General features: G+C 40.6%; 1 protein-coding gene across 1 annotated transcript; it reads left to right on the top strand.

The window, feature by feature from the left end:
- The first annotated feature begins 4,249 nt into the window (after positions 1-4,249).
- On the top strand, positions 4,250-6,003 carry LOC126966172 (uncharacterized). The gene is made up of 2 exons (XM_050810130.1): positions 4,250-5,268; positions 5,832-6,003. Exons 1-2 carry the CDS (start codon positions 4,334-4,336, stop codon positions 5,890-5,892), a joined length of 996 nt encoding a protein of 331 aa, XP_050666087.1. The 5' UTR covers positions 4,250-4,333; the 3' UTR covers positions 5,893-6,003.
- The last annotated feature ends 7,759 nt before the right edge of the window (positions 6,004-13,762 follow it).

The following is a 13,762-nucleotide window of genomic DNA, read 5'->3' as shown; positions in this document are numbered from 1 at the left end:
TAATAAAAAAAAACTCTTGCGAGTGGAATCGTAAAATCCGTTATTAGCTGACTCAGTGACTCTACTCGGTAGAAATAATATTCCTACCAAATTTCAAGTCTTTAGCTCTAATGGTTCCAGAGATATCGAGATGAGTGACTATATACGTGGGAATCTTTTTGTATATAGATTTTTCTTATTTCTATATAATTATTACATTATATCTACTTGAGAGTTGTTAATTAATATACTACCACAATTGTATTAAAATAGCTGTTTTAGTTTCTTGTACTTTGCTTCACAAGTGGCCGGATAAGTGTCCCTTTGTCATACATCAGTCAATGTTTGCTATCATTTTTGTGTAATTGGACTGAAGACTTCATTAAAATTGCACCAAGAGATTGTCTCATATATATGTGAAGCCTCTTAGCAATACGCTTTTCAAAAATTTACCTCGGACTTTCCGGACTAATAAGACTGACCTGGTCACGAGGTTCGACCTACCTAAGCTTGGCTGGAGGTCAATGTTCCGGACTTTAAGCGCTTTCTAGATGGATGTAATCGTGTAATAAACCTCATCAGGGTGACCTTGATGCCATCCATGCACACTGAAGATGTCATCCAAATATTGATATTGACCTTCATCGTCCTTGGATTGTGTACGTGTGAATTCATCCGCGGTTTAAGAGTGTGGATTTCCTCCGTTTAGCCGGTGGATTACACCTAACAAAGACAATTGAAACAAATTAACTCTAAAATAATAAAGCCTCAAACCATTACCTACAACACGATATGATGTTTTCGTGACAAAAATCGCCTCGCGACTGATTCGCTGGAAAGTTGGCGCGCGGATTACATTCGTGTGGCCGAAACACAATCCAAGAATGGAAACTAATCTTACTCAAAGGTGACCCCTGATGCAACGCTAGATTGCATCCGTCTAAAAAGTGCTTAAGAGTTGAAGACTGGCCCTCTTAATATACATAATCATTCTCATAAGATACATAATAGCTTTAAGGTAAATATATACACTTCTATAATAAAGTCCCAGCCACAGTTCAGGCATTATCTATAAATAAATTTAAATGTTTTATAAAAAAAATGGATCTGTCGTAAATCCTATTACTCCACAGCTGAATATCTAAATGATCGGACAGCCTGGGACTAGATTGTTATTATTTTATAGCGATAGAAATGACTACAATATTGTATATTTTTATTGAAAAGAGCGCAAAAAAAGAATGCTGGGAGAGTTTCTTGCGTCGCTTCTTCTCTCTCAGAGCGCCATTTGTTTCCGAAGCGGTAGTAGTATCTAGTATATTAGAAATGACATCAAAAAGAATTCTAAAGGAATCAATTTTGAGAAAATAAATGCCTTTTATGCCTTTATGCGTTCTTCTAGCACAGATCTGAACCCCATGTACTAGAAGTTATGGTTGCTTTTAGAAAAGAGCTTTTTTTTTGCCCTGTACTTTCCCCGGGGCATAAAAAGAATAGGGGAGTCCCTGGCCCATGGGTGTTGTAAGAGGCGACTAAGGGCTTTTTAGAAGTGGGAGAGTCACGCTGCCGTCTTTTGGCGTCAGCACAATCGGGCCAGACTCGACCGGGTTAATTACCACACTCGCACAGAATACCGGCGTGAAGTAGCGGCCTAGTGCCGCTATGTTTCGTATAGGTTAGTGTCGAGGACCGGAGGTCATTTACTGTCCATCTGCTGTCGCCGTCTCGGCAATTTTGAGGGTAGGGACCTGTCCACTCTCTGGCTCCGCGTAGATTTAGAGGACCGCGTCCGCATCTATGCGTGTGTCTACAGGTCCCATATGGGTAACGCAGAAACCGATCATCTCATGGGCTGCGTTCAAGCGGCAATTTACGACGTGCTTGCACAGATCCCCTCCGCTGAAATCGTAGTCTTGGGTGATAGCAACGGGCACAATTCCGAATGGCTTGGATCACGTACCACAGACTACGCAGGGCGATCTGTGTATAATTTTGCATTGGCGTATGGTCTGTCCCAATTGGTTGAGTCGCCAACGCGGCTCCCGGATGTGGATAGCCACATGCCGTCCTTATTAGATCTTCTGCTGACTACACATCCCGATGGTTACCAGGTCTTTGTCAACGCCCCTCTCGGAACGTCCTACCATTGCCTGGTCAGGAGTGTAGTGCCTATCCGACGCCCACGTCGCAGACCACCAGCGACCCGCCGCGTTTGGCACTACAAGTCAGCAGGTTGGGATAGGATGCGTTCCTTTTTTGCATCCACCCTTACAACAAGTGTCACAAATCAGTGATCTTATGATAGCCAGCTATCACGCTACATGCCCCCTCATTTTGCCCAATCTGACAAACCTAAACCCCAGCCATGGTGGGGACCTGAACTGGAAAGGCTCAGGAAAAAAGTGAGGAGACATCTAAACTGCGCAATGAACACAGGCGAACAATACGACTGGGATATCTACAAGGAAAGTAAGTCTGAATACAAGAAACGCATCAGATACAGAAAATCTGAAAGTTGGCGTAAATACTGCAATGGCATTCAATGCCAAAACCAAACTAACAGGGTAAGAAGAATGGTCTCCAATCAACCTAGACATATTCTGGAATCCTTGCGAAAACCGGATGGTACCTTCACTAACTCACCAGAAGAAACAGAGCGTGTATTAACAGAAACGCACTTCCCAGGCTGCAAAATAACCCAGCAAACGGAGTGGGTGGTTGAAAACACAACTGCTGAAGAAGCTGACTGGCAACTGGCCCATAAGGTTGTGACGAATGATAAGACGAAGTGGGCTATAAATTCCTTCTATGCCTTTAAATCGGCGGGACCGAATGAGGTATTTCCCGCATTATTGCAATGGGGAGGAGAGTCCCTTCACATCCGGTTAACTAACATTTTCAGGGCATGTCTAGCGCATGGATACATCCCTAGGATATGGAGAGAGGTGAAAGTAATCTTCATACCGAAACCGGGTAAAAGCGACTACTCTAATGCTAGATCATACAGACCCATCAGTCTCACCTCTTTTGCCCTGAAGACCCTAGAACGACTGTGCGAAAGAGAACTGACGGAAAATTACCTGCGGAATATACCCTTACACCCCAATCAACATGCGTACAGTCAAGGTAAAAGCACTGAATCTGCACTACACGCTGTAACGAACGTTATAGAAGGTGCACTTTCGGAAAAGATCTTTTGTCTAGGAACCTTCCTGGATATCGAAGGAGCTTTCGACAAGACAAAATATACAAAAATGAAAGAAGCCCTACAACGACATGGTGTATGTACAACTCTGACATTATGGATTGAAAACATGCTCAAGCACCGAGTAATTTTACTCGATGAAGGTGAAACGCAGAAAGCTATAGTTGCCAAAGGCTGTCCCCAAGGAGGTGTAATCTCACCTCTTCTATGGAACTTGGTTGTAAATGATCTGATTGCCACTGTCAACGAAAACCACTACTATACTGTAGGCTACGCAGACGACCTAACTATACTGATATGCGGAAAGTTTGCCAATACTGTATGTGAAGTAACAAATACGGCACTAAAAATAGTGGAAAAATGGTGCATTGATAACGATCTGACACTTAACCCAACGAAAACGGCACTGGTATTGTTCACAAACAAAAGAGTTCTAGGTAATTACAAACTGCCGAAACTGTTTAACACTGAACTCCAATTAACAAGCGAAGTAAAGTATTTAGGCGTAATACTTGACAGCAGGGAAAACGTCGACCAGTGCCGGGTGAAACTTGTGTCTTCTATCGAGTCCTCTCTCGAGAAGGTCGCGGAATGGGGTAATTTGAACCTTGTCCAATTTATGACATTATGTGTCTTCTACCGTATTTATCACGGGGAGTGTTCCGAAGAGCTGTTTAACCTAATTCCTGCCGCCGAATTCCACCTTCGCACGACACGCCACAAGTTAGGATATCATCCTCACCTGGATGTGTGATGGTCCTCCACAGTGCGGTTTACAAGGAGCTTTCTTCCACGTACTACAAAGCTGTGGAATGAACTTCCTTGTGCGGTGTTTCCGGGACGATACGACATGGGTACCTTCAAAAAAAAAGGCGTACACCTTCCTTAAAGGCCGGCAACGCTCCTGTGATTCCTCTGGTGTTGCATGAGAGTGTGGGCGGCGGTGATCACTTAACAACAGGTGACTCGTACTGCGGTACACGACACTCCTACATAGAGTCGCTTAACAAAACTCTAGAACAAACAGTGCGTATATACGTGCGTAGTACTCGACACGATCGCACTTGTGGCGCACGCGTCTAGCGACAACTAGTATTTCTTAAACCTCTCGCGGTGTTTTTTGGTCTGCTTTAAATAATTTACACAATTATGGTTAACTGTGGAAGTTGTGGTCAGGAAGCAAGAGACTGTGTTCAATGCAGTTCATGTTCTAGGCATTTTGACTACCAATGCTCAGGTATTACCGAGGCCGGGTACCGTAAACTTGGCATAGAAAGGCAGGCAGCCTGGAGATGTCCTTCCTGCAAATCTGGTGGATCAGCTGTTTCACCTCGTATAATTTCAGGAGAAAGCGGCTTATTACCCAAGCCAGTGACATTGGATCAAGTCATGCAAGAGCTCAGAAATATCAAACGCACAGTGGATTCGGTGTCAAACATTGTTGCGGGTATCGAAAGCATTAAAAGTGACGTCAGCGAGTTGAAAACCTCAATGGGTCAATTCACATTAAAATTTCAAGGTCTAGAAGAAAGGATCCATGTTATAGAACAAGCCCAAGCTGAGGTCCTGAAGCTAAGTGACCGTATTCTTACTATGGAAAGTGACCTGAATGACAAAAATCAGTGGATGCGGCTGAATAATGTGGAGATCAAAGGTGTTCCCATGAAGGACCGTGAAAACCTGTTTGAAATTATAAACAAAATTGGAAATAAAATTCAATATCCCATCACAAAACAAAATATAAATTTTTTGGCGAGAGTGCCTTCGAGAGATGGCCTAGCCGACAGGGCCAAGCCGATTATAGTTTCATTTTTAAGTAGGTATGTGAAAGATGATTTTGTTGCCTCTGCACGTTCATTCAAGAAGTTGATTGCTGCGGACATTGACTTGCCAGGTACCTCGCCAATATTTATTAATGACCATTTAACTGTGGAAAATAAGATCCTTCTTAAGAAAACTAAAAAATTGAAGGAAGAAAAGAACTTTGATTTCGTCTGGGTAAAAAACTGCAAAATATTCGCAAGAAAAAATCCGGGATCCAAAATAATAACTATCAAGAGCGAGAAAGACTTGTTAAAAATGCAGTGAGGTCTATTTGTTATAATAACTCAGTTTGTTATATTATATTTGTAAGTGTTGTTTATAACTTAATTCATAGCATTAATAACTTTATCACTAAGTATTTCCCGCTTCGAGGTATGTCATTAGCTGCTAATGAGCGACGTATTGTGTGTTTTGTGTTATTCTATTTTACTGAGGTGTACCTACATATTCTATTGCGGTACAGTCAAGCTTGTTTGAACCTTATATACTCATATCATATGCTTTATTATTTAACAAAATTAGCTAGTTATTCACTTATCTGTGCTGGAATTCGATGCAAAACAATGATTTCAATTTTTTATTTTCATTTTTATAATCGATTAAGAAGTGTTATACCGGTTTCAAATGGCTAACCTATCAATTTATTATCAAAACTGTCGTGGGCTTCGGACTAAAACATTATCTTTTTACCGTAATGTCGGAATAAATAATTATGACATTATTTTGTTAACTGAGACTTGGTTGCTTGATAGTATTTTTGATAACGAGTTATTCGATGACAGGTACTTAGTTTACAGGCGTGACAGAAATTATGTTCTTACAGGTCAGAAAAAGGGTGGCGGTGTGGCTATAGCAGTTCACCGTCGATATACATCTTTGTGTAATGTGGATTGGTTATCGAGCGCAGAGGATTTGTGGGTTTCTGTCAAACTGCGTAACTCTCGGAGGACGGTAATTACATTGAATATATGTGTCTTATATTTATGCGATCAAAAAGGAGGTTTGAATTTCTTTCAACAATTAGATAGCTTTTGTCGGATTCTTAGTAACATAGTTGATTGTAATTTGTCACAGAAATTTCTTGTTGTTGGAGACTTCAACATGAGTGACATTTTATGGCTTCAGTCTGACGTTGGTTATGTATCTTCTATTCTTACGAATCCCCGAAAGCAAGAATTTATTAATCACATGAACCATTGCAGCCTTATGCAATATAATTTTCATAAAAATAATATAGGTGGCATTTTGGATTTAGTTTTCTGTAATGACTTCGTTTCGGTTGCGCCTTGCTCCGACCCCCTTACGCCTGAGGATGCCCTGCACCCGAGCCTAATTATTCAACCCTTATTTATCGAACTATGTGCACTTGACACACCAAAACGCACTGCTTATTCTTACATACGAGGTGACTACGACAAAATATGTTTACATTTATCGCAAATTGACTGGGACAATAGCCTTGCTTTAGGTAGTGTTGACGATGCGGTTAATTACTTTTATTCAATCCTTTATAAACTTAGAGAACAATTTATTCCGATGCGTACTACAAAGATAGGCCAGTATCCGCCATGGTATAATACTCCATTAATAAAAATGATAAAAGAAAAATTTAAGTACCTCAAGAAATTCAAAATTTATGGTAATAAATCAAACAAACACAACTTTAGACTACTTAGAAATAGAGTTAAAGCAGCTGAAGATAATTGTTATAAAGAGTACATAACCAAAATAGAAAATAACATTGCTGCCAACCCTACGAAGTTTTGGTCTTATATGAAGAGTAAAAGGGTTAGTAGTATATATCCTGCAACAATGACTTATTCTGGTACTAGCAGTGACATTGGTCCAGGAATCTGCGATCTATTCTCTTCATACTTTCGATCGACTTTTTTGGCTCCTGATACTCAACCTGACAATGTTTCGTCTTTTCCAAATTTACAAAATACGTCTTGCAGTATTTCCTCTATTGAAGTGTCTGCAGAGGAGGTTCGACGATTCTTGAATCATCTAGATCTTAGTAAGTCAGCTGGTCCCGACACCATACCAGCACTACTTCTAGTTAATTGCGCCAACGAACTGTTTAAGCCAGTGACAATACTCTTTCGTCGTTCCGTTACTGAGGGAATTATGCCAGCTGTATGGAAATCAGCATTAATATCACCGATTTACAAGAAAGGTTCTAAAAATCAAATAGAAAACTACAGACCTATTAGTAAGTTATGTTTGTTAGCAAAAATCTTAGAGCGTATTGTGTACAACCAGCTATACAATAACATTAAATCAACGTTTATCCCTCAACAGCACGGTTTCTTGAGAGGAAGGTCAACTGTGACAAATCTAATCACTTTTAATGATTACTCAACATTTCATATGGATAAAGGTTCTCAGGTGACACTGTCTATACTGACTACAGCAAGGCTTTTGACCGTATTGACCATAGTATACTACTGTCAAAATTATATTCTCTAGGCATCCATGGTGACTTGTATAGATGGTTTTCTTCCTACGTTCTAAATAGGTCTCAAGCGGTTGTTCTGAATGGTTACATCTCGACGTGGGTTAATATTCCGTCAGGCGTTCCTCAGGGATCATTGTTGGGACCCCTGCTATTTGTTATATTTATTAACGATATCAGCTCATGCTTTTCGAATTCAGAGTTTTTATTATTTGCTGACGACATGAAAATCTTCAAGACTGTTAACAATCTTCATGATGCTTTACTTCTCCAAGATGACTTGAACAGGCTGGATAACTATTGTACACTCAACAAGTTAGATTTGAATGTCTCTAAATGCTTTTTTATAAATTTTTCTCGTAAACGAAACGTTTTTGAATATAACTATAAGATTAAAAATCAAAATTTAGCTGTTATAAAAAACATTAAAGATCTAGGTGTAATTCATGACAATAAATTAATGTTCGATGACCATGTTAATGCTGTAGTAAATAGAGCCTATCAGGCTCTTGGATTTATAATCCGTGCTTCACAGAATTTTAAAAGAATGAAAACTATAAAAATTATCTATTGCGCCTACGTACGTAGTCATCTAGAGTACGGGTCTCAAATTTGGAATCCCTGTTATAAAATATACTCAGACAACATCGAGAGAATCCAAAGGAAATTCACGCGTTACCTGTCATATAAATTTAATATACCAATGTCTGAATATCCACAGCGAAGCCTGATGTTCCATCTAGTTCCATTACATCAGAGGCGAAACATATCTGACATCGCGTTCTTACTGAAATTAGCCCAAAATAACATTGATAGTCCGGAGCTTCTTAGCAAAATTAATCTTAATGTTCCTACTCGTAGTCTTAGGAAACCGGCTTTGTTTGGCATCGATTCCAGCCACACTAACTACCGGAAAAATAGCTTTTTTCCTCGTTGCATGCGGCAGTTCAACAAGCTTAACCATGATAACCGTTTTGACCTCTTTACTTGTAGTCCTCGTGTAGCTAAGAATGTGCTTACCAAAGACAGTGTCGATGTAAGTCTAACATAAAAAAAAGAAAGCACTTAATCTCATATGTTAGAACCTATTTTGTGTTACAGTATTGTTTGTGTTATATATTAACCTGAGCTTAAGCAATTTAAAAACATATGTGGAAGCTTGTAATTAGCATTTATTAATCTATTTGTTGTGTAAAATTTGTAAAAATGGCTGTAAGTTTCCCAAATAAACTAAAATAAAAAAAAAAAAAAAAATATCCATAAAGGCAAGACGGATTAAGGCCTACATTAAATCCAAAGATTTCTAGTAGATTAATTTATAATAAAAATAATAGTAGTCTTATTTATTGGTGAGACTTCAATTCATAATCATTATTATTTCTAACAAAACTTAATATGGCCAGTTATCATTTACGTAAACGTGAAGTTATAACAATGATTTATTTTTACAGAAGTATTAAATTCTTTCAGTAACGATCAATAAAAAAAGTAGCTCGAAAATTGTCAAAAGTTAAAGGAGATTGAAACGCTTCCATGCATTCCTGGGCCCAGTTGATAACAAGATGAAAGTAACACCATTTAAAAGATAACATTTAAATAATCCATAATTGAAAATTTTGCAAGATTTGTCAATATAGGAGCTGAGTAATCGAAGATATAAAAATGAGGTTAGGTAGGTACGTCTTAAACTATATGTTCACAGCTGATCTCTAGTAGGTTTATTAAATGCCTAGCTGCTAAGGATTTATCACATACTTATATTAGCTGGGTAGCAACCTTGGTTTTTTTTTTTGAGATAAAAAATACCTATACATATCTACTACTGTAACGACATTTTTTGCATTATAATATAAGTCAATTGGAATTAGATATAATATAGTATAGCTTTATAGTTAAAAGATAGTTTTATTTGCTCAGATAAGAATAATATATACTCAATAGCTCACACATGAACTGTAAAACAGACTGCTAGAGACAACTTTCCTTGGAATTCAATTCGGTAGGTAGTTAACAAGTCGGGAACTCAACGAATACAACAAGAAACGAAGTGACAATGACGAAGAAACGAAATGATCTGTCAGACTGTCATTGTCAAAGTGAAGTTAGCATTGAAGAACGAGGATTTCACTAGTAGGTATCGATTTTTAATGTAAATCGATTTATTGATCGATTTATTCATAGTAAAATAATTGCTCAGTTCTGGTTTTTCCTGAGAAAATAATATATTTTATTTATAATAATATGGTCATTCGCACGTAAACTATGCACTTAACTAATATTATTTAAATAAAATAACTGGATCATAATGTTATTTTAATCGATTAAATATTCATTCGATTACATTTTAATCGATTTTATGTATTTTAATGTTTTTTCGGTTTGTAGATTGCAAAATGAGCTAGTTTTTTGTATTTTACATGAGAAAAATATAGCATTTTTTTAAAAGTATATTTCAACTTGTTAACCATCAGGCCCAAAAGTCCCATTCTCCTTTGTAAAGAACTAGATGACCAAAAAGACGCTATTCTGTCAATAGAGAAAAAGAATTATGTAAGTATTCGGGAATAATGTAGTCTAGAGCCATCCCACATGTGTAATAATAGCATTTACACCACCATGATTGCCAATTTTTTAAGTATTAACATGTATATAGTATATTGTCCTTAAGAGATAGACATATACCATCGCGGACTTTTCTGTAGACCATAATTCCAAAGGGCTTCGACAGAGTTTTCGTTGAAAGCCCCCAGACGGCTTATTATTTTCTGACACCACCAAGAGACATCATTGATGAAAAACTTAACAAATCATATACTTAAACCTTCCTCGTGAACCATGCTTTCCATTAGTGAGAACAGCATCAAAATCGCTGCAATAGTTTCTGAGTGTATCGCGAACAGACAGACAGACAGATGCGGCGGAGGACTTCGTTTTATAATTTATAGTGATTTTATAACCATTCGATGCTAGCTGTTGTTTATATAGCTAAACGATGTATTTAATGCCCATAGCTTGTTGTGTATAGCGATCTTGTCGTAGGTATCTCGAAAAATGCGAAAATGCGTTTTTTACATCATTCGAGTCAGAAAAAAATACTACATCAGCCAAAATCCGCTATTTTGTTATGTAAAATAGATAAAACAAAATTGCTGCATATACTTTGTAAAGTACGCCATTTACTTCGGCGGAGCTGCATTACTGGTGATGAGTTACATCATTAACATCACACTGCGATTTACTTTAACTTAGATACAGCAAAATCGCCGCTCTAGATTTATAGATCACTTTGAGATATTCTCAAGTCCACTGCATAATTCTAACCCAATATTAAAGGGTCTGATATATTATTTACTAGAATATACACTGCTAAGCTTGCATCTCACCTTCGACGGTGCGTAGATACAACGTGGATATTTTATTCGTCAGTCTGAACTTCAAGGCCTCACTGGGAATTCGATTATGTAGTGTGAAGAAGATGAAAGTATGTCTAAATAAATATTAAAATTTATTTTTTATATAAATTTATTTTGTAATTTATTTAAAAACAAATTAAAGGTGAATGTTGCCCTGTACTTTCCCCGGGGCGTAAAAATAATAGGGGAGTCCCAGGCCCATGGGTGTCGTAAGAGGCGACTAAGGGCTTTTTAGAAGTGGGAGAGTCACGCTGCCGTCTTATGAGGTCAGCACAATCGGGCCAGACTCGTCCGGGTTAATTACCACACTCGCACAGAATACCGGCGTGAAGTAGCGGCCTAGTGCCGCAATGTTTCGTATAGGTTAGAGTCGAGGACCGGAGGCCATCCCCTCCCCCCCCCCCCCAACAAAAAATGAGGGCGGTCCGTAAAAAGATATTACCCCAGGAGGGTACCGGCTCTACCAGAGCCGGAGAATCCCTCCCCGAGCACTCTCGAGCAGGCTGCCCTTCGTATTCTGGGGTGGGCACAGAACCGCGCATGACCGAGGACAAACGAGGCAGTAACACCACGGCACCCCGCTCCAGGCTCAACGTGGACTTTTGCAATATCAGGGGAATTCACTCCAATTTAAACGCCGTCCACCACCACCTTGAGACGGCGCAGATATCTCGACCTAGCGATACATCATATTTAACGTATCCCCGGGTACAAAATTGAGCACAATTTTTTGCCTCGTGCCGGGGTATGTGTGTACGTTAGGGAGGATATCTGCTGTCGCCGTCTCGGCAATTTTGAGGGACCTATCTACGCTCTGGTTCCGCGTTGATTTAGAGGACCGCGTCCGTATCTATGCGTGTGTCTACAGGTCCCATAGTGGTAACGCAGAATCCGATCATCTGATGGGCTGCGTTCAAGCGGCAATTGGCGACGTGCTTGCACAGATCCCCTCCGCTGATATCGTAGTCTTGGGTGATTTCAACGGGCAGAATGCCGAATGGCTTATATCACGTACCACAGACTACGCAGGGCGATCTGTGCATAATTTTGCATTGGCGTATGATCTGGATAGCCACATCACACAGCCATCTGATAGGATGTGGATAGCCACATGCCGTCCTTATTAGATCTTCTGCTGACTTCACATCCCGATGGTTACCAGGTCTTTGTCGACGTCCCTCTCGGAATGTCCGACCATTGCCTGGTCAGGAGTGTAGTGCCTATCCGTAGCCAACGTCGCATACCACCAGCGACCCGCCGCGTTTGGCACTACAAGTCAGCAGATTGGGATAGGTTGCGTTCCTTTTTTGCATCCTTCCCTTGGGGCAAGGTTTGTTTCCCTTCGGATGAACCTAGTGCTTGCGCCGTTGCAGTAGCCGATGTGATACTGCAGGGCATGGATATTTTTATACCAAGCTCTGTAGTACCGACCGGTGGCAGATCACAGCCCTGGTTCGATGCGTCAGTTGAAGCAGCATCTGATTGCAAAAAACAGGCGTATCGAACTTGTGTTGCGGTGCTGGGCACAAAGGATCCGAACTGCAAAGTTTTTAGAGGAAATACAACCGTGCCTCCAGATTTTTTAAGCGGCAAATCGTCCGTGCGATGTCAAAGCACGTCGTCAAAAACGGCAAGCAGCTTTCAAATTATCCGACGGGAACACGCAAGTTCTGGTCGTTGTCGAAAGCTGCTCTTGGTAACTTCAACCAGCCATTCCTGCCGCCGTTGCATATGAGGAATGACAACCTGTCCCATACGGCAAAAGAGAAAGCTGATCTCATGTGCGCTCTTTTTGCCTCCAACTCGACTCTTGACGACAATGGAAAAACACCGCCGACCATCCCGCGGTGTCAGGGCTCTATGCCTGAAGTACAGTTCAGACAGAAAACTGTTAGGCGAGCTCTGTTTTCGTTGGACGTCAGGAAGTCGAGCGGGCTGGATGGCATTTCTCCAATCGTGCTTAGAACGTGTGCCCCTGAGTTGACGCCGGTGCTAACGTGTTTATTCCGGCCCTCTTATTCAAAAGGCGTAGTCCCTGACTCATGGAAGTCAGCCTTTGTTCATCCGATCCAAAAAAAGGAGACAATTCGGATCCAGCAAAATACAGGCCTATTGATATTACCTCCCTGCTCTCCAAAATCATGGAGAGCATAATCAACCGCCAGCTCTTGGTATACCTAGAGGGTCATCAGTTGATCAACGACCGACAATACGGCATTCGCCATGGTCGGTCGGCAGGTGATCTTCTGGTATACCTAACACATAGATGGGCGGCGGCTATTGAAAGCAAGGGGGAAGGCTTGGCAGTTAGCCTGGATATAGCGAAGGCCTTTGATCGTGTATGGCACAAGGCGCTGCTTTCAAAACTTACATCATTTGGGCTTCCCGAGAGCTTGTGCAAGTGGACCTTTAGCTTCCTCACTGGGCGTAGCATACAGGTCGTTGTCGACGGATATTGCTCGAACCCGAAGCCCGTGAATGCTGGAGTGCCCCAAGGCTGTGTGCTATCTCCTACGCTGTTTCTTCTGCATATCAATGATATGTTGGACACCTCCAACATACATTGCTATGCAGATGACAGCACTGGTGATGCCGTATAGACGGGCCATGCAGGTCTCTCTCGGGAAATCGTCGACCAGTGCCGGGAGAAACTTGTGTCTTTTATCGAGTCCTCTCTCGAGAAGGTCGCAGAATGGGGTAAATTGAACCTTGTCCAATTTAACCCCCAGAAGACTCAAGTTTGCGGGTTTACCACTAAAAAAACCCCATTTGTCGTATCACCGCTCTTCGAGAACACTTCTCTTAAAGCCGGGCCTTTAGTATTGGTATACTGGGTCTCGAAATTTCGAGCAATTGCCAATTCCGTGGCCATCTGGAGGGCAAAGC

This window comes from Leptidea sinapis, chromosome 9 (genome assembly GCF_905404315.1).
Source record: "Leptidea sinapis chromosome 9, ilLepSina1.1, whole genome shotgun sequence".
Lineage (NCBI taxonomy): Eukaryota > Metazoa > Arthropoda > Insecta > Lepidoptera > Pieridae > Leptidea > Leptidea sinapis.
This window is presented reverse-complemented; position numbering and strand designations above follow the sequence as displayed.

What these genes read in the sequence shown, in the direction of transcription:
- LOC126966172 (XM_050810130.1), top strand. Translation starts at nt 4,334, where the DNA reads ATGGTTAACTGTGGAAGTTGTGGTCAGGAAGCAAGAGACTGTGTTCAA. An exon ending in AAAGACTTGTTAAAAATGCA is followed by an intron (nt 5,269 to 5,831) that starts GTGAGGTCTATT and finishes ATGTTCTTACAG; the next exon opens with GTCAGAAAAAGGGTGGCGGT.